This window comes from Oncorhynchus tshawytscha, linkage group LG11 (genome assembly GCF_018296145.1).
Source record: "Oncorhynchus tshawytscha isolate Ot180627B linkage group LG11, Otsh_v2.0, whole genome shotgun sequence".
Taxonomy (NCBI): domain Eukaryota; kingdom Metazoa; phylum Chordata; class Actinopteri; order Salmoniformes; family Salmonidae; genus Oncorhynchus; species Oncorhynchus tshawytscha.
Window position 1 is genome coordinate 44,451,393 of NC_056439.1, and position 21,086 is coordinate 44,472,478.

Sequence of the window (21,086 nt, forward strand, 5' to 3'; positions counted from 1 at the left end):
AAGTACTTTACACCACTGCTTTGCAGTAATTTGACCATGAAGGCCTGATTTACGCAGTCTCCTCTGAACAGTTGATGTTAAAATGTGTCTGTTACTTGAACTCGGAAGCATTTATTTGGGATGTCATTTCTAAGGCTTGTAACTCTAATGAACTTATCCTCTGCAGCAGAGGTAACTCTGGGTCTTCCTTTCTTCTGGCGGTCCTCATGAGAGCCAGTTTCATTTAGAAGGCAAAAATCATATTTAATCTTCTCACAAATAGTTTCATATTAAATCATATATGTTCCACAAAATGTAGCTGTAAATCTGATAACTTGGACGTATACATTTGTAGAGTTACCGTTATCTGGTTGTACCGTCCCTAATAAGATCACAAAACAACAACTGATTTGACATGATTGTTCTTTAAGTCCCTCCTGACCCTCATTATTTACGTGAGAAATATTTTTTTAATGTCTAACCTTTTGATGTTACAGTACTGCAAAACCTCTCTCTGTAACAAAGGGATTTTTAACTTCCATTTCTGCAGAGTGGGAGAGACAGTTCCTGCAAGGTTTTCACTGCCGCCATAAAACCGGCCAACTCCCCCAGGAGAAGGGGGGTCTTGAAACCTTTGGTTAGCCAGAACCTTTGATCTCCATCCAGGAGGGCAAGTCATGACAAGACCTATTTAGTTACATTTCATTGGGCCTATTTAGTTGCTATCTACAGTATATGCCTTACATTTTACCTCACAAAAGAAGGTCCACATATTTACCTGCACAAACCAGAAGAAGACCAATACTGATGATAAGAGAGGTGGTCCTCATATTCTCCTCAGTCACAAGATACTGAATGTTTTGGGCCAGTGTTGTCACAAAATACATTTTAGACATGGACCACTTACACCCTTGAAATCATTAGCACAACCCTTTATCGTTAGCAGTTATCACGACTAACGTTATGTACTACAGCGTGACTTGTGTTTACATTTATAGTGGTACTCTGAAAGTAGTGAAAATACCTTTGTCAGTTGAGGGGGGAATTTGATCTGTATTGCGGAAGATCTGTGTTAAAATGCAGGGTGGGGGCAGCAGCGTAGCCTAGTGGTTAGAGCGTTGGACTAGTAACCTAAAGGCTGCAAGATCAAATCCCCAAGCTGACAAGGTATAAATCTGTCATTCTGCCCCTGAACAAGGCAGTTAACCCACTGTTCCTAGGCCATCATTGAAATAAGAATTTGTTCTTAACTGACTTGCCTAGTTAAATAAAGGTAAAAATGAATGTCATTTTGCCTTTAAATTTAATTCGAGCTATAACTTGGATCTTCCACGATACAATCAAATTGAGCCCTAATTCACAGGATGATTTTTCCAATGTAAAATATCCAAAAGGGTGAGACCAAGCCCCTCATTTTAGAATGCATTCCAGGGAGATAGTATACATTAATAGCAAGGGTTTTATAGTGAAATGAAGGAGACCGTTTTGAATAACCTTCAGTATTTAATTCAATACAAATTGCAGTTGTAATCAATCAATCAAATATATTTATGAAGCCTGTTTTACACCACCCGATGTCACAAAGTGCTATACAGAAACCCAGCCAAAAACCCCAAACAGCAAGCAATGCAGATGTAGAAGCATGGTGGCTAGGAAAAACTCTAGAAAGGCAGGAACCTGGGAAGAAACCTAGAGAGGAACCAGGCTCTGATGGGTGGCCAGTCCTCTTCTGTCTGGATGGAATGTCAGTCTTTAGCAATGTTAATAAGTGACTTTAAAGACTGCCATTCCATCCAGACAGTTGTGTATGAAAATAATGTTACGGTAAGCTATGACAGCGTGTTCTGAAAGAAACGTGTGCCCAGGGCAATCATGGGTAAATGGTATTTTATTTGCATAGCTTCAATTTCTTACAGGCATCCTTTGCGTCCTCATCATTGACAAGTTCGTCAATCAGTTTTTCTTTGTATTTATTGACAAGCTTCTTGCAGATGGCTTTGAGTATCCCCATGCTGCCACAAATAGAGTCCAGTTTAGCAGATATGTTATCCTGCAAGTAAAAATATAGAGATATAGATCACTTACAGAATATATTTTTTTATGTCATTGGTGACACAAATGAATTTGCTTACATAACATTGTGAGAATTGCAGAGATATAGCAGTATAAAGGGGTTTTTCAATCATTTCAATATGAACCTGACTAGGATTTATTATGGCTATAAAATACTGTATATTGATGAGACTTGTGTTTACATTGTTAGCTTCACATTTTCAGAGTAAAAACTCAACGGACACTATGACAGCTCAAACCAAGTTTATTCTTCCCAGAGGGTCAATACAGTTGCACTAGACAAAGACATGTTTAAAATAGTTGTGGTATATGTACCCGACTTTGGGTGGAGTCTCCCTCCTTCTCGCTAAACATTTGCATCTTTATTGAATCTAAGGTGGCGCTGCAGTTGGACGTGTGTATCTGTCTTTGTCTTATCCCGTGTCGTATCCCATGTAAATAGCCAGTCTTTTTCGTATATATCTTAATCTCACTTTCTATCTACAAACTAAATATACTTTCCTGCAACACGCCTCACCCAGTGTGGTACGGATCTGCTATTTTTATACCTCATAGCTAAAACTTCCATCAGGAGCTAGCCAGCTAACTTGCTACTAGTCTTTGTTAGCCACGGCTAGCGGTCCTCGCCTTTTTTCCCCGTCATCAGCCAGTCTTCTCTCGGACAACACCTGCCAGTCTGCACAGCGCGATATCAACCCAGAGCATTTCGGACTGCTTCTCTACATCATATCATCGGATTCCTGCCGCTCTGGATCATTACACCGGATCATTACTCCGGATCATTGCAGCTTGCTAGCTGCTAATGAGTGGCTACTGTTAGCTAACACCTCTGTCCCGAAGCAAGCACCAGCTAGCCTTGAGCTAGCCTCAAGCTAGGCCATCATTGAAAATAAGAATTTGTTCTTAACTTACTTGCCTAGTTAAATTAAGGTAATAAAAAAAATGATATATATATATATATATAAATAAAGGAGGTATATCAAAAGGAGGTATATCAAAGGAGGTATTGTAGCCCTAGCATTAGCTGATATGTATGTATGTATATATATATATATATATATAAAAGCTAATGCTAGGGCTACAATACCTCCTTTGCCTGAACCCTTTATTGTCAACATGGAGCCCAGTCAATCCATCACGACTGGACTGCCTACATGATCGCCCGATGTGTTCTCAACAAGCTATTATGTTACGATGTTGCCGAAAAAACATTTACTAGCGTCAGCATGCTAGTTTTTCTAAATGCTGTGTCCAGTGCTCGCCTAGCATAGTAGTGACTACCGAACAGCACCTTGACTCACCTATTGCTGCTCTTTTGACCCTATGATCACTCGGGTACACAGCTGATGCCCCCGGGACTGTTTCAATAACACAGTACCTACTTTTGTTTCACTGTCGGCCCCAGCCTCGAACCCAGGTCCTGCATGTACCTAACTTACCCACTCTGCCCATTCATCTCCATTTACCCGTTGTTGCCTTAGCTCTCCTGATCAACACCTGTGATTTCTTTATGCCTCTCTCTAATGTCAATATTCCTTGTCTACTGCTGTCTTGGCTAGTTTTTACTGTTTTATTTCATTGTAGAGGCCTCAGTCCCGCTCAAAATGCTTTAGATAGCAATTTCGTCCCACCCCACACACGTGGAGACCTCACATGCTTTAACTTGTCCCTCCAGAGACGAAACCTCTCTCATCGTCACTCAACACCTAGGTTTACCTCCACTGTATCCACATCCTACCATACTCTTGTCTGTACATTATGTCTTGAATCTATTCTACCATGTCCAGAAATCTGCTCATTTTATTCTCTGTTCTCAACGCACTAGACGACCAGTTCTTATAGCCTGTAGCCATACCGGGGAGGCAGGGTAGCCTAGTGGTTAGAGTGTTGGACTAGTAACTGGAAGGTTGCATAGTTCAAATCCCTGAGCTGACAAGGTACAAATCTGCCACTGAATAGGCAGTTAACCCACTGTTCCTAGGCCATAATTGAAAATAAGAATGTGTTCTTAACTGACTTGCCTAGTTAAATAAAGCTACACTTATTCTACTGTTCCTCTGGTGATGTAGAGGTTAATTCAGGCCCTGTAGCCCAAAGTTCAACTCCCATTCCCCAGGTGCTATCATTTGTTGACTTCTGTAACCGTAAAAGCCTTGGTTTCATGCATGTGAACATCAGAAGCCTCCTCCCTAAATTTGTTTTATTCACTGCTTTAGCAGTGTCTGAATCCTGGCTTAGGAAGGCCACCAAAAATTCAGAAATGTCCATCCCCAACTACAAAAATGTTCGCCAAGATAGAACTTCCAAAGGGGGTGGAGTTAGCCTGCAGAGTTCTGTCATGCTATCCCGGTCTATGTCCAAACAGTTTGAGTTTCTACTTTTAAAAATCCACCTTTCCAGAAACAACTCTCTCACCGTTGCCGCTTGTTATAGACCACCTTCAGCCCCCAGCTGTGCCCTGGACACCATATGGAATTGATTGCCACACATCTATCTTCAGAGCTCGTACTGTTAGGTGACCTAACTGAGACATGCTTAACACCCCGGCCGTCCTACAATATAAACTAGATGCCCTGAAACTCACACAAATTATCATGAAGCCTACCAGGTACAACCCTAAATCCGTAAACACGGGCACCCTCATAGATATCATCCTGACCAACATGCCCTCTAAATACACCTCTGCTGTCTTCAGCCAGGATCTCAGCGATCACTGCCTCATTGCCTGCATCCGTAATGGATCCGCGGTCAAACGACCACCCCTCATCATTGTCAAACGCTACCTAAAACAATTTCATCAAGCAGGCCTTTCTAATCGACCTAGCCCAGGTATCCTGGAAGGATATTGACCTCATTCCGTCAGTAGTGGATGCCTGGTTATTCTTTAAAAGTGCTTTCCTCGCCATCTTAAACAAGCATGCCCCATTAAAAAAAATAGAACAAAGAACAGATATAGTAGCCCTTGGTTCACTCCAGACCTGACTGGCCTTGACCAGCACAAAAACATCCTGTGGCGTACTGCAATAGCATCGAATAGCCCCCGTGATATGCAACTTTTTAGGGAAATAGGAACCAATAAACAGCCTTTGCAGTTAGGACAGCAAAGGCTAGCTTTTTCAAACAGAAATGTGCATCCTATAGCACAAACTCCAACAAGTTCTGGGACACTGTAAAGTCCATGGAGAATAAGAGCACCTCCTCCCAGCTGCCCACTGCACTGAGGCTAGGAAACACTGTCACCACCGATAAATCCATGATAATTGAGAATTTCAATAAGCATTTTTCTACGGCTGGCCATGCTTTCCACCTGGCTACCCCTACCCCGGTCAACAGCCCTGCACCCCCCCACAGCAACTTGCCCAAGCCTCCCCCATTTGTCCTTCACCCAAATCCAGATAGCTGATGTTATGAAAGCTGACAAAATCTGGACCCCTACAAATCAGCCAGGCTAGACAATCTGGATCCTCTCTTTCTAAAACGATCCACTGTAATTGTTGCAACCCCTATTACTAGCCTGTTCAACCTCTCTTTCGTTTCGTCTGAGATCCCTAAATACTGAAAAGCTGCCGCGGTCATCCCCCTCTTCAAAGGCGGTGACACTCTAGACCCAAACAGTTACAGACCTATATCTATCCTACCCTGCCTTTCTAAAGTCTTCGAAAGCCAAGTTAACAAACAGATTCCAGACAATTTCGAATCCCACCGTACCTTCTCCGCTATGCCATCTGGTTTCCGAGCTAGTCATGGGTGCACCTCAGCCACTGTCAAGGTCCTAAACGATATCATAACCACCATCGATAAAACACAATACTGTGCAGCCGTATTCATCGGACTGGCCAAGGCTTTCTACTCTGTCAATCACCGCATTCTTATCGGCAGACTCAACAGCCTTGGTTTCTCAAATGACTGCCTTGCCTGGTTCACAAACTACTTCTCAGAGTTCAGTGTGTCAAATCGGAGAGCCTGTTGTCCGGACCTCTGGCAATCTATGGGGGTGCCACAGGGTTCAATTCTCGGGCTGACTCTTTTCTCTGTATACATCAATGATGTCGCTGCTGGTGATTCTCTGATCCACCTCAACACCATTCTGTATACTTCTGGCCATTCTTTTGACACTGTGTTAACAAACCTCCAGACGAGCTTCAATGCTATACAACACTCCTTCCATGGCCTCCAACTGCTCTTAAATGCAATTAAAACTAAATGCATGCTCTTCAACCGATCGCTGCCCTCACCAGCCCGCCCTTCTAGCGTCACTACTCTGGACGGTTCTGACTTAGAATATGTGGACACCTACAAATACCTAGGTGTCTGGTTCGACTGTAAACTCTCCTTCCAGACTCACATTAAGCATCTCCAATCCAAAATTAAATCTAGAATTGGCTTCCTTCACTCATGCTGCCAAACATACCATCGTAAAACGAACTATCCTACCGATCCTTGACTTTGGCTATGTCCTTTACAAAATAGCCTCCGTGTCACGCCCTGGCCTTAGTATTCTGTGTTTTCTTTATTATGTTGGTTAGGCCAGGGTGTGACATGGGTGATTTATGTATCTTGTTTTGTTTAGGGGTTTTGTAGTCTATGGAGTTGTGTTCAGTTGAGTGTTCTAGGTAAGTCTATGGTTGCCTGGAGTGGTTCTCAATCAGAGGCAGGTGTTTATCGTTGTCTTTGATTGGGAACCATATTTAGGCAGCCATATTCTTTGGGTATTTTGTGGGTGATTGTTCCTGTCTCTGTGTTTTGCACCAGTTAGGACTGTTTTGGTTTTTCCACGTTTTCTTATTTTGTATAGTGTTCACGTTTTCATCTTTCATTAAAGATGTTTATAAATAACCACGCTGCATTTTGGTCCGCCTCTCCTTCACAGGAAGAAAACCATTACACTCCGACACTCTACTCACCAAATTGGATGTAGTCTATCACAGTGCATTCCGTTTTGTCACCAAAGCCCCATATACTACCCACCACTGCGACCTGTATGCTCTAGGTAAAGCCACGCCTGATCTCAGCTCACTGGTCACCATAGCAGCACCCACCCGTAGCACACGTTCCAGCAGGTATATTTCACTGGTTACCCCCAAAGCCATCTCCTCCTTTGGCCGCCTTTCCTTCCAGTTCTCTGCTGCCAATGACTGAAACTAATTGCAAAAATCACCGAAGCTGGAGACTTATATCTCCCTCACTAACTTTAAGCATCAGCTGTCAGAGCAGCTTACCGATCATTATACCTTTACATGGCCCATCTGTAAATAGCCCACCCAACTAACTCATCCCCATATATTTGTTTTGCGCCTTTACACCCCAGTATTTCTACTTGCACATCTATCACTCCAGTGTTTAATTGCTAAATTGTAATTATTTCGCCACTAAAGTCTATTTATTGCCTTACCTCCCTAATCTTACTACATTTGCCCACACTGTATATAGACTTTTCTGTTTTGTTATTGACTGTAAGTTTGTTTATCCCATGTGTAACTCTGTGTTATTTGTGTCGCACTACTTTGTTATATCTTGGCCAGGTAGCAGTTGTAAATGAGAACTTGTTCTCAACTGGCCTACCTGGTTAAATAAAGGTGAATATTTCTAGGCAGGAAACTAAGTGATACGGGCAATAAACTTTTTTTCTCTTAACGTGACCAGACATACCTCGACCCCCTTCATCACTAATCCATGGCTATCTCCCCTCTCCCCTCACGTGATCGTTTTCCCTGCACTCAGCACATTCCAAGCTTAATTGCACACACCATATACCTTCCTCCTACAGATAACCATTAACTTCTGGTGTAGACCCTCTAAATCTAAGCACTCAATAGTTCAATAGGATACCTGAAAATTAACCCTATCCCAAGTTTAGACGTTAGCACCCAGAATCCATCAACACTACAACTAAAAAGTGTATTTGCATTATATTTATTAAAGAGTGTAAAGCTAACGTGAGTTTGTTCTGTGACTGTAAAATGGAAGGTGAGCAATCTGTCATCATTACCTTGTTATTATCACCATCCAGCTGGGCCTTGACCTTGTTGATGATGCGCTTACACGCAAAGCAGGTACCTGGAAGGACAGCTTTGATCTGAGGGAGATGGAGACATTTTAGGTTACAAAAATGATCAGGTATTTACTTAAATATGACATGGCAAAATGGTATTGCCAAATAATGACATTAACCTAGATTAATGTTTCTTTCTTTCTTTGGGATTAATTAAAACAATCACCACTGGGCTTAGTCTGTTTCTGCTCTCTTCACATGTTTGGCATGACAATGGGTGACAAGGAGTTGGGATGGTAACACAAACAGACTGGCACTGGTGCTTTTTCATGCAACCTCATGCAAACCCCAATTTCTTTAGGCTTCCCAGCTAGCACATACCGTTCTGAGAACCACGTGTCTTAGAGCTTGGTGAGAGCGTTGTTGACCTATGGTTATTTTGCAAACAAACTTCCCGTAACTTTCTGGGAAAGTTGCTTCCCACAGACGTCAAATTGATGTCTATTCCACATTGGTTCAGCGTAATTTCATTTGAAATGACATGGATACATCGTTGATTCAAAATGTGTGTGCCCAGTGGGTTGGCTTTGGTACATTCTCAGCACATTTAAGGAACTTCACATGAAACAATTTTATAAAATTACTTTAATATAAGCTTTCCTAAAAGTTCAAACATGGTTACATTTACATTTTGGTAATGTTCTCTGAACGTTCAACTGTTTTGACATCGGGAATGTTCTCAAATAGTTCAGTGAATGTTAAGAAACACCGTACTTCTGTGGGAATTTCATTACTTTAGCATAATGTTTCCTCATGGTTCTATTTAAAGTCATGTTCTCAAATTGTTCCACGAATGTTCAGAAGCAACGTTGTTCTGTGGGAATTTCTGTACTTAAGCATTAAGTTGTTTTCATGGTTCTATTCATTCATGTTCTCAAATCTTTCTGAGAAAGTTAAGAAAACCATAGACACAACTTGAACAAAGAATGCTATTTAAAAACATAGACATTCCGTTCTCAGCATGAACAAAACAGGATAGAGTTAACTTCTTGACGCACCCATCCCATTAGCGGGATCATTTTCATCAACACCCGCTGAATTTCAGTGCGCCAAATTCAAATAAAATTTCTAAATGTTCATGAAATCAATAATATAGCAATATAGCAAAACACAGCTTAGCGTGTTGTTAATCCACCTGGCGTGTCAGATTTCAATACAGCTTTTCGGTGAAAGCATAACAAGCGTTTATGTAAGAACATCTCTCTCAGTAGACAAATATTACAAACACCTAGCAGCCAAGTAGATTGGTCACGAAAGTCAGAAAAGCAATAGATTAAATCGCTTACCTTTGATGATCTTCGGATGTTTTCACTCACGAGACTCCCAGTTACACAATAAATGTTCCTTTTGTTCCATAAAGATTATTTTTATATCCAAAATACCTCCATTTGTTTGGCGCGTTAATGTTCAGAAATCCACAGGCTTGAGCGGTCACGACATCGCAGATGAAAATTCCACATAGTATCCGTAATGTCCACAGAAACATGTCAAATGTTTTTTATAAACAATCCTGAGGTTGTTTTTAAAATATATAATCAATAATATATTAACCGGGACTGTCGCTTTTTCAATAGGAGAGGGAGAGACAATGGCTGCCCCACTCTGTTGCAAGAGCAAAACTCTGCGAACACCCAGCTATCCACTGACGTGATATCTTTCGCTAATTTTTCAAAATAAAAGCCTGAAACTATGTCTAAAGACTGTTGACACCTTGAGGAAGCCATAGGGAAAGGAATCTGGTTGATATCCCTTTAAATGGAGCGAAGACAGGTTATGGAACATGGAGCTTTCAAAATAGAAGCCACTTCCTGGTTTGATTTTCCTCAGGTTTTCGCCTGCAATATCAGTTCTGTTATACTCACAGACAATTATTTGACAGTTTTGGAAACTGTTTCTTGGCCTGAGAAATAGGCCGTTTCCAAATGGGTACGTTTTTTGCCAAAAACGAAAATCCTGCCCCCTACACTCAAGAAGTTATTAACAACACTGTCATCTCAGATTTTCAAAATATGCTTTTCAACCAAAGCTACACAAGCATTTGTGATAGCCTAGCCTAGCATTCAGCAGGCAACATTTTCACAAAAACAAGAAAAGCATTAAAATAAAATCATTTACCTTTGAAGAACTTCGGATGTTTTCAATGACGAGACGCTTAGTTAGATAGCAAATGTTCATTTTTTCCAAAAAGATTATTTGTGTAGACGAAATAGCTCCGTTTTGTTCATCACGTTTGGCTAAGAAAAAGACCGGAAAATGCAGTCACTTACAACGCCAAACTTTTTTCCAAATTAGCTCCATAATATCGACAGAAACATGGCAAACATTGTTTAGAATCAATCCTCAAGGTGTTTTTCACATATCTATTCGATAATCTATCAGTGATGGCAGTTGGCTTCTCATCAGAAGCAAACGGAAAAATACTGCAGCTGGAGATTGGATTACGCAATAATTGCGACGGAGGACACCAAGCGACCACCTGGTAGATGTAGTCTCTTATGGTGAATCTTCCAATGATATGCCTACAAATACGTCACAATGCTGTCGACACCTTGGGGAAGCGACAGAAAGCCTAAGCTCATTCGTGGCCCATTCACAGCCATATAAGGAGTCATTGGCATGAGGCGGTTTCAAAAAATGCGGCACTTCTTGATTGGATTTTTATCTGGGTTTTTTCTGTAATATCAGTTCTGTGGCACTCACAGACAATATCTTTGCAGTTTTGGAAACGTCAGAGTGTTTTCCTACCAAAGCTGTCAATTATATGCATAGTCGAGCATCTTTTCGTGACAAAATATCTTGTTTAAAATGGGAACGTTTTTCATCCAAAAATTTAAATAGCGCACCCTATATCCAAGAAGTTAGAAATACCTAAAGTTGTATTACAAAAGTAGTTTGAAATGTTTTGGCAAAGTTTACAGGTAACTTTTGAGATATTTTGTAGTGACGTTGCTCAAATTGGAAGCTCTTTTTTTCTGGATCAATCGTGCCAAATAAATGGACATTTTGGATATATATGGATGGAATTAATCAAACAAAAGGACCATTTGTGATGTTTATGGGACATATTGGAGTGCCAACAAAAGAAGCTTGTCAAAGGTAAGGAATGATTTACATTTTATTTCTGCGTTTTGTGTTGCGCCTGCAGGGTTAAAATATGCTACTCTTTTACTGTTGTGCTATCATCAGATAATAGCATCTTATGCTTTTGCCGAAAAGCCTTTTTGAAATCTGACATGTTGGCTGGATTCACAACGAGTGTAGCTTTAATTTGGTATCTTACATGTGTGATTTAATGAAAGTTAGATTTTTATATAATTTTATTTGAATTTGTCGCTCTGCATTTTACCTGGAAATTGGCGACGTGGGACAAAAGCGTCCCCCCTATCCCAGAGAGGTTTAATCCAGCCGCATTGTCAGATTTCAATAAAGCTTTACGGCGAAAGCATAACATGCGATTATCTGCGGACAGCTCTAAAATTAATCACTTACCATTGAAGATCTTCATATGGTTGCAGTCACAAGAGTCCCAGCCACACTATAATGTTTGTTTTGTTCGATAAAGTCCCTCTTTGTATCCCAAAAACTCAGTTTTGTTGGCGCGTTTTGTTCATTAATCCACACGCTACAAGGCGGTCATGCAGACGAATTCATCCTAATAGTACCGGTAAAGTTCGTCGAAACATGTCAAACAATGTTTACAATTAATCCTCAGGTTGTCAATTGTCTAAATAATCGATAATATTTCAACCGGACAAAAGCGTATTCAATAGAAAGGAAAGACAACGAAGGGCGCGTAATCGGTCACGAGCGCAAACCAGCTCTGAATTCTTCCTCAGTCCACTGACAAAAGGTCTCATTCTTCTTCATTTTTCAGACGACAAGCCTGAAACAAGGTCTAAAGACTGTTGACATCTAGTGGAAGCCATAGGAACTGCAATCTGGATCCTAACCCATTAGATACTGTATAGGCTTTCAATTGAAAATACCCACATCAAAAAAATCCCATATCCTGGATGGATTTTCCTCAGGTTTTCACCTGCCATATCAGTTCTCTTATAATCATAGACATTAAACTTTAGAGTGTTTTCTATCCAAATCTACCAATTATATGCATGTCCTAGCTTCTGGGCCTGATTAACAGGCAGTTTACTTTGGGCACGCTTCTCATCCAGACGTCGAAATACTGCCCAAGCCATAAGAAGTTTGAAGTATGTTCACTGGGGACAAATTCCCTGCCATCCAGGACCTCTATATCAGGAGGTGTCAGAGAAAGGCCCTAAAAATTGTGAAAGACTGCAGCCACCAGGGTCAAACTATTCTCTATGCTACCCCACGGCAAGCAGTACCGGAGTGCCAAGTCTTTGTCCAAAAGGCACCTAAACAGCTTCTACCCTCAGGCAATAAGACTGCTGAACAGTTAATCAAATGGCTACCCGCACAATTTAAATTTAACCCCTTTGTTATTTGTTTCTTGATCTAAATTGACTTCCTTGCACTGGCTCTATGCACACTCACTAGACTCAATCTACACACTCACACATACTACACTGACACTCCAACACACTCATACGCTCACACACACACACACCACATACATATTGACGACACTCACACATAGACACACTCCCACATACACTGCTGCTATTCTGTTTATTATAGATCTTGATTGCCTAGACACTTTTACCCCTACCCACATGTACATACTACATTTCCTCAACTGCCTCATACCCCTGCACATTGACTTGGTACTGGTGCTCCTTGTAAATAGCCTCATTATTGTTTTTATTGAGTTACAAATTATTTTTTTATTTAGCAAATATGTGTGTTACTTTTTTAACTCTACACTATTGAGAGTGGGCATGTAAGTAAGCATTTCACTGTAAAGTTGTGTTGGCCGTGCCCACTAATTGACCACACCTGATCTTAATGAGTGCTTGTTTCCTTTGAAATGGCATGCTAGTTTTATTCTGGTGGCTCAGTGGACTAATTCCGTATTACAATACAAAATACATGTTTTTGCATAATTAATGAATAAGGAATTTCCATGTGTCCTATCTGTGCTTGGAGTTCCAAGAAATAAGCTAGCAGTGTTATTAAAAGTCTTATTGAAACATTTAGTGGAAGTTATTCAAAAACCTCAAAATAACCTATAATTTCCCTTCTCAAAGCATTAATATAACCTCCCAGAAAAGTATTAAAGGAACCAAAATAAAACGTTCTCAGAACCTCTCTGCAACCTAAAAATAAACGTTCCCAGAACAGACAAAATGTTCCTTTCTGTTCTTAGAATGTAAAACAAAAGTGTCCAGTTTTACTGGTCAGAAAAAATATATCTTCTTTCCCACAGCCAATGTTAAACCAAAAACATACGTTCCCACACCTTCCAAGGAACCAAATGTGCTAGCTGGGTATTGTGTTGGCCAGTGTTTCTCAACTAGAGTCCATGAGTATCCCCAACAGTACAAATTATTTGGTAGACCCGGACAAGCATACCAGATTCAACTTATTAACTAGTTATCAAACTGAATCAGGTGTTTTTGTCCGGGGCAGTACTCACTAATACAATACAATGAAAAGTCTCCAACACTACCTCGGCATGGTTGTCATCTCTGTCCATTAGGTAGGCCCCCCACATGTCCTCCTCCTCTTTCAGATTCCCCCCACCTTGAGACTTGAAGGACTGAGCAAAGGCTACAAAAAAAAGATTCTATTAGCATTGTCATTTTATGACAAAAACGGTAACATCTTTACAATAGGTAAATGGTCAATCCATTTGGATTCAATCACTTTTTGACAGCACCCCTTTCGATTTGAATGATTCCGTTCATATATGACCATTGTAGGAGTGCTCAGAAAGTGACATTTTAGACCTGAATGCCAAGATATTAAAGAGATAAAGGTGTTCAATGTTTACATATTTTGCATAACCCACCATACTGAGACATCCATGTCTTCATCACTGGGAAATATTCAATGGCTGAGATTAATATAATTTAAAAGCTTACAAACGGGGTTGTCAAATATTTTATCATTTCTGGGGGGAAAAAGGTTTAAAATAAATCAATGATCTAAAAACGTGAACATTTCTATTTTTTTCATGTTGACAGATGTTGTAGTTTAGACCCTATTCTACATCATCATCTAAGTTGTGTTGTGCTCGCCATCGATTGAGACACAACATGCTCTTGAAGACAGGGTGGATATCATGTTTTGGCTGATAAATGTACTAAAATGTGTGGACCTCCAACCATTAGATTCACATCAGAGAATGTTGACTTGAATGGGAATATCTGTTAAAGATTATACTGTCAATCCTCGATAGGAAACCTATTGAAATCATAAGATACCAGAATAGACATGACCATTTAAATTGACATTTGGCAGCGGGTGGGTCATCTTTGTGGGAGTAATTAGAAGTAAAATGTACTATTAATTTAAAATGTAAATGATTTACCATCTAAGTTGCAGTGGTCTTGAAGGGATAGGTACCATCTATTAATTATTTTTTTCTATGATTTGAAATGACACTCATGTTGTCTCAACCGATGGCGGAAACAACACAAAAAGCTCAGATTTGAAATAGGGTTTAAGCTTAAAAAAAAATCGGAGTTGAATCGTTTTTAGATGCATTATTTTTTTTAAATAAAATAGAACGTGAAGTAAGGGGGTGGATCAGCCTTAATATTGCAGATTGTTGCTTCCATCAATGTAATCGTCTGCATAATTTTCAATCCCCCATATATTTTTGGGGTAAATATATATATATATATATATCTATATACAGTTGAAGTCTGAAGTTTACATAAACTTAGGTTGGAATCATTAAAACTCGTTTTTCAACCACTCCATAAATTTCTTGTTAACAAACTATAGTTTAGGAAAGTCGGTTAGGACATCTACTTTGTGCATGACGCAATTAATTGTTCCACCAATTGTGTACAGACAGATTATTTAACTTATAATTCACTGCATCACAATTCCAGTGGGTCAGAAGTTTACATACACTAAGTTGAATGTGCCTTTTAAACAGCTTGGAAAATTCCAGAAAATTATATCATGGCTTCAGAAGCTTCTGATAGGCTAATTGACTTCATTTGAGTCAAATGGAGGTGTACCTGTGGGTGTATTTCAAGGTCAACCTTCAAACTCAGTGCCTCTGCTTGACATCATTTGAAAATTAAAAGAAATTAGCCAAGACCTCAAGGAAATTGTAGACCTCCACAAGTCTGATTCATCCTTGGGAGCAATTACCAAATGCCTGAAGGTACCACATTCATCTGTACAACCAATAGTACGCAAGTATAAACACCATGGGACGACGCAGCCGCCACACCGCTCAGGAAGGAGACGCCTTTTGTCTCCTAGAGATGAACGTACTTTGGTGCGAAAAGTGCAAATCAATCCCAGAACAACAGCAAAGGACCTTGTGAAGATGCTGAAGGAAACAGTTACAAAAGCATATATATCCACAGTAAAACGAGACCTATATCGACATAACCTGAAAGGCGCCATAAAAAAGCCAGACTACGGTTTGCAACTGCACATGGGGACAAAGATCGTACTTTTTGGAGAAATGTCCCCTGGTCTGATGAAATAAAAATAGAATTGTTTGGCCATAATGACCATCGTTATGTTTGGAGGAAAAAGGGGGATGATTGCAAGCTGATGAACACCATCCCAACCGTGAAGCACAGGGGTGGCAGCATCATGTTGTGGGGTCGCTTTGCTGTAGGAGGGCCTGTTGCACTTATCAAAATAGATGGCATAATGAGGTAGGAAAATTATGTGGCTATATTGAAGCAACATTTCAAGACATCGGTCAGGAAGTTAAAGCTTGGTCACAAATGGGTCTTCCTAATGGACAATGACCCCAAGCATTCTTCCAAAGTTGTAGCAAAATGAAGTTAAGGACAACAAAGTCAAGGTATTGGAGTGGCCATCACAAAGCCTTGACCTCAATCCCATAAAATGTGTGGGCAGAACTGAAAAAGTGTGTGCGAGCAAGGAGGCCTAACAAACTGACTCGGTTACACCAGCTCTGTCAGGAGGAATGGGCCAAAATTTACGCAACTTATTGTGGGAAGATTGTGGAAGGATACCCAAAATGTTTGACCCAAGTTTTAAAAATTAAATTGTGAAAAACTGAGTTTAAATGTATTTGGCGGAAGTTTACATACACCTTAACCAAATACTTTTAAACTCAGTTTTTCACAATTCCTGACATTTAATCCAAGTAAAAATTCCCTGGATTTCTATTTGGCATATATATTGTCAATTGTGCTGTGATGTTTCACAAAAGTACTGAACCTTTCTATTCTCATAGCTTCTACAGTTTGTAAATTAAAGATGTAAAAAATGATTATGATAAAATAATTATTATATTTTTGGTCGATTGACTATGACTTTTAAAATAACCCAGTATTGCTATCTGCAGCATTAGTACTAGGTAAATGTTGCTATTCCTCAATTCTTCAGCCATTCCTGGACCTGTGACCAAAAACAAGCTACATTTGGACAGTACCATTATAAATTATATAATGCTTCTGCTTTCCTCGCAGCAATATCTACAGAGCTGGGAAGATTGTATCCCCCATGTATATAACATTCTATTGGTTGCAAGAATTTTGTATAGACATTTTAATTGAACATTTTGAAGTTTTGAATCCGGCGTTGTTTTGCGTTTCAGTTCATAAACCATGTGCCATTGAATCAGTACATCGAAAAATCTCTTCCCAACTATTTTGCAACTTATATGGCACAGCTGTCAATTATTTTGGTCCTTCAATGAAATTGATATGTATTTTTATTTATCACAATTTTCTTTAACCATTTTTTGGTATTTAAGGACCAAGTTTCTTACTTTTGCCTCCATTGTTGTGATAATGCTGCAATTAGTTGGTTGTAATTTTGGGTAGAGAAGACATTTCCGTATGTCTATGTTAGCTACATGTGTGACAACTCCACCAGTCCTATTTATGATATAATTTACAAAGATTATAACTTTTTTTTTAATTATTAAAAACAATGTTTTTTTTATCAATTAGTATATTTCAGTTTAACCACAATATTTGTTGTATTATTTGTTCTGTCATTTCAGGTGGATTAAAATGAATTTGCAACCAAATTTCAAAGGCTTGTTTAAAAAATAACAAGATTTTGGAGATGATTTCGTTTTCAAATAACCAAAAGTGAGCAGTTGTAATCTGAATAAAGAACATTTAATTTAACTAAGCATGTCAGTTAAGAACAAATTCTTCTTTACAATGACGGCGGGTTAACAGTTAACCCACTGTTGTGTGGGTTAACTGCCTTATTCAGGGGCAGAACAACAGATTTTTACCTTGTCAGCTCAGGGATTTGATCGAGCAACCTTTCAGTTACTGGCCTAAAGCTCTAAACACTAAGCTACCTGCCACCCCAACACGGGGTGAGACATTCTTACTAATTTACTAGAGAACAATTTTGGATTTAAGTATAACTTTTGTATGACTGATGCCTTTAGTGACAAGGCAAATGCTTTAATATTAAATCATTTCTGCCCTCCGAATTCATATTCGTTATATAAATCGGCCCTTTTATTTATATTTATTTATTTATTCTTCATATCATTTAGAAAGCAAGTCACTAGGTGTAGGCAAAACCATAAACAAATAGTGTGATATGACTAAATAATTCATCAGGGTGATTTTTCCACGGGTATTTTCATTTCCATGGTAGCAAGATCTTACTGATTGGATTGAGATCATTTCTTTATATCCGGAGAAATATACTGAGTATGTCCACATCCCCGTCAGACCATTTTATTGGTAAACTACACGGTAATGTCAAAAATAATTTCTCATAATTTCTCATAATTTGGTTTTAATCCAGAGAGTTCAGAAAAAGTATCTAGATCCTCTGCGGCTGTGCAGGGATTCAAATTGTGGTTTTGAAAGAAAACATGAATCATCAGCGTACAATGACACCTTTTTTTTAAACCACGGATTTCTAATCCCTTTAATATTATTGTTGGATCTAATTTTAACACCTAATATTTCAATGGCAATAATAAATATATATGCCGATAATGGATAACCTTGTTTTACTCCAGTAAAAAAAAAATTGGTGGCATTTCTGTTGAAGATTGAAAAATAATTTGGTGCATTTTTCCGATATTCCATCCATTTCGCTTTATTTTATAATATATTACACTGGATCTTTCTTGAATAAGTTCCACCATTTCATTTTGTTTTTCCTCTAACGTATTCTGTCTCTCTATGGTACAGTTTTATTGCTATTTAACTGTACTGTTAGTCCTTCAGTTTCCTTTGTTAATATGGACTCTTTTGACCAAAATTGCTTTCTTTTTATAGATGAGTGCTGAATTGCATGGTGTCTAAAGGCACATTTAAAAGTGCCCCATACAATAAGGGAATCTGCTGTACCTATGGTATATCGGAAAAAGTTAGTTATAAATTCTGTCCTAGTTTAAAACAAGTTATCATCCAGTTGGCTTTGATTCAATTTCTAAATCCTCGCCACATGGAAATTCTGTAAGAGTTTTATATATATGCCAATTATGTGATTATCCGACCGCATTCTGTCCCCTATCAACACTTTTTAAAGTTTTGGTGCCAGAGAGAATGACATAAGAAAGTAATCAAGAAGACTAGCTTGATTAAGCCTCCGCCATGTATATCTCTCTAGGTCATATATCCACTAATTCCAATATATCCATGACATTCATGATTTCCTGAAGTGCCTGAGGGTGATAGTTTGTAATGTGATTTCCTTTACGGTCCATAGAGGTATTTAAAACCGTATTAAAAGCTCCCACCATAATAATATGAGTCTAGTGTTGCTTGTAGAGTTGATACATTCTTATATATATATTCAAAGAAGCTTGGATCATCATTATTTGGACCGTATAGGTTAATAAGCCACATTTGTTTATTGTCCAAAAACATATTTAAAATAATGCATCTACCTTGATGATGTGTTTGGACAATTAGCACAATTAGATCAAAATTACTGTTAATTAATATCACCACCCCTTATGAATTTCTTTGCCCATGGGAAAAATATATTTCCCCCCCAGTCCTTTTTCCACAAAACTTCATCTAAAATTGTTGAATGAGTTTCCTGTAAACAATAGATATTATATACCTTCCTTTTAGCCAGGTAAATACTGATAGTCTTTTCTTATTATCTTTCTTATGATCTGCCATATAAACATTACAATTATAACTGGCTATACTTATTTCACCAATTACCATAATGAAACACAAGTTTCTATTCTATTTATCATAATATAAGGTTTGTAAACGTACCATTAAAATATAACATGACGATTGAATGTCTAAAGCTGATGATATTTGATATTTGCATTGCTACTGAGTAAACCTCCAATTGGTCCCCACTATTCCACCCACTAAAAGCCCTCCTCATCCCGAGTTGGGTTGTCATCCCAATGCCCGGCAGACCGCCAAAAGGCCCCCAGGATCCCATGGACCCGAGAGACTGGGACCCATCCTTCGAAAAGAGCACCCAGTGCCACCCACAAAACAGAAGCAGATCAACTGTCATATGCATTTCCATCGCCCTTACCTCGATTTGTATTATATATAGCCATTAAAAAATATATACTTTAAAAATCCTGTTTCTCATTTTCCATAATTAGCCATTTATACTGTATATGTAGTAATGTAGACAGTTTATGCAAAAGATTTTTAACTCTCACCAGTCTCGCCATTTACCAAAATTACATTATGGCAAGTGTTTATTATTTTAGCAAACAATTATTGTGATTCATCCTATATTGTCCCGAACATATTTTACTCCCTCGCAACAGTTATGGGATACACAGCCACACACACACACACACTCATACACACTCAACCCCTCCCCCACAACAACCATAGACTCAGATTCTGAACAGTTGCACCAACCCAGAGCCCAACTCAAGAAAGGTCTAGATTTACGAATGCATATACAGTTGCAGCTGTATGAGAAGGTCTGCAAAACTGAGCAAAAAAATGGGCAGAAATGGGGAGATTTGATTAACCATTGTCATGTTAACAGTTTTCAAAATGACAATTCTTTATAAAAGAAAAATATTCAAGACATAATAAAATACTGTAGATTGACAACACTTGTAAGCATTTAAATGATATCAAACTCAACTGTTTATCTTTTCCAGTGATGAAGACATGGATGTCTCATGGTATGGTGGGGTATGCAAAATTATTCAACTTTGAGCACCTTTTGTCTCCTGAATGTTAATCAGGTTAAAAATGTAATTTCTGACCAGTTCTTCCATGGGCAAACATGTATTGAATTTAAATGGACTTACCCTAAAGCTGGATTTCAATATGACCCATATATTTACCTGCACAAACCAGCAGAAGACCGATATTGATGACCCTCATCTTCTTCTCAGTCAAAAGGTAGAAATGGATAATAAAGCAACTGTTGTAAGACAGTGTAGTTAACTTGGTCCTGGTTGGAGAGCACAGAACGTCTGCTCTTTTCTACCCATTGCCTCTGGCTTGATTGGTTGCCGTTGCGGAGGGGAAGGAGCGTGGTTGGCAAGGTTAAGGGTTTGGATCTGAGCCCGGGAGGGAGGGGGGGGCAATATTGTCGTTTAAGGTATTTTATAAATGGCCATTGAAACACTATCATTCTTCAAAGCGAAGATCAGAAAGCTGACTTCCTTTTTCACTAGCTGTACCACAAATACAGATAACTGCCCAAATAAAGGAAACACCAACAGAGTGTCTTAATAGGGTGTTGGGCATCTACGGGCCAGAACAGCTTCAATTCACCTTGGCATAGATTCTACAGGTTTCTGAAACATCACTGGAGGGATGCAACTCCTTTCTTCCACAATAATTCCATAATTTGGTGTCATGTTGATGGTGGTGGAAAACGCTGTCTCAGGCACCACTCCAGAATCACCCATAAGTGTTCAATTGTGTTGAGATCTGGTGACTGAGATGACCAT

At 39.1% G+C, this 21,086-nt stretch overlaps 1 protein-coding gene and 1 long non-coding RNA gene across 2 annotated transcripts in view; one reads left to right on the forward strand and one right to left on the reverse strand.

Annotated features, from left to right (window-relative positions):
- Positions 1–21,086, forward strand: part of LOC112262047 — a 57,047-nt gene that overhangs the window by 24,645 nt on the left and 11,316 nt on the right. The window lies entirely within an intron of this gene.
- On the reverse strand, positions 1,463–20,689 carry LOC112262045 (saposin-C). The gene is made up of 4 exons (XM_024437718.2): positions 20,472–20,689; positions 13,695–13,795; positions 8,042–8,128; positions 1,463–2,029 (listed from the first exon to the last, which is right to left on the reverse strand). The coding sequence occupies exons 1-4, from the start codon at positions 20,509–20,511 to the stop codon at positions 1,868–1,870; spliced, it is 390 nt and encodes a 129-aa protein (XP_024293486.1). The 5' UTR covers positions 20,512–20,689; the 3' UTR covers positions 1,463–1,867.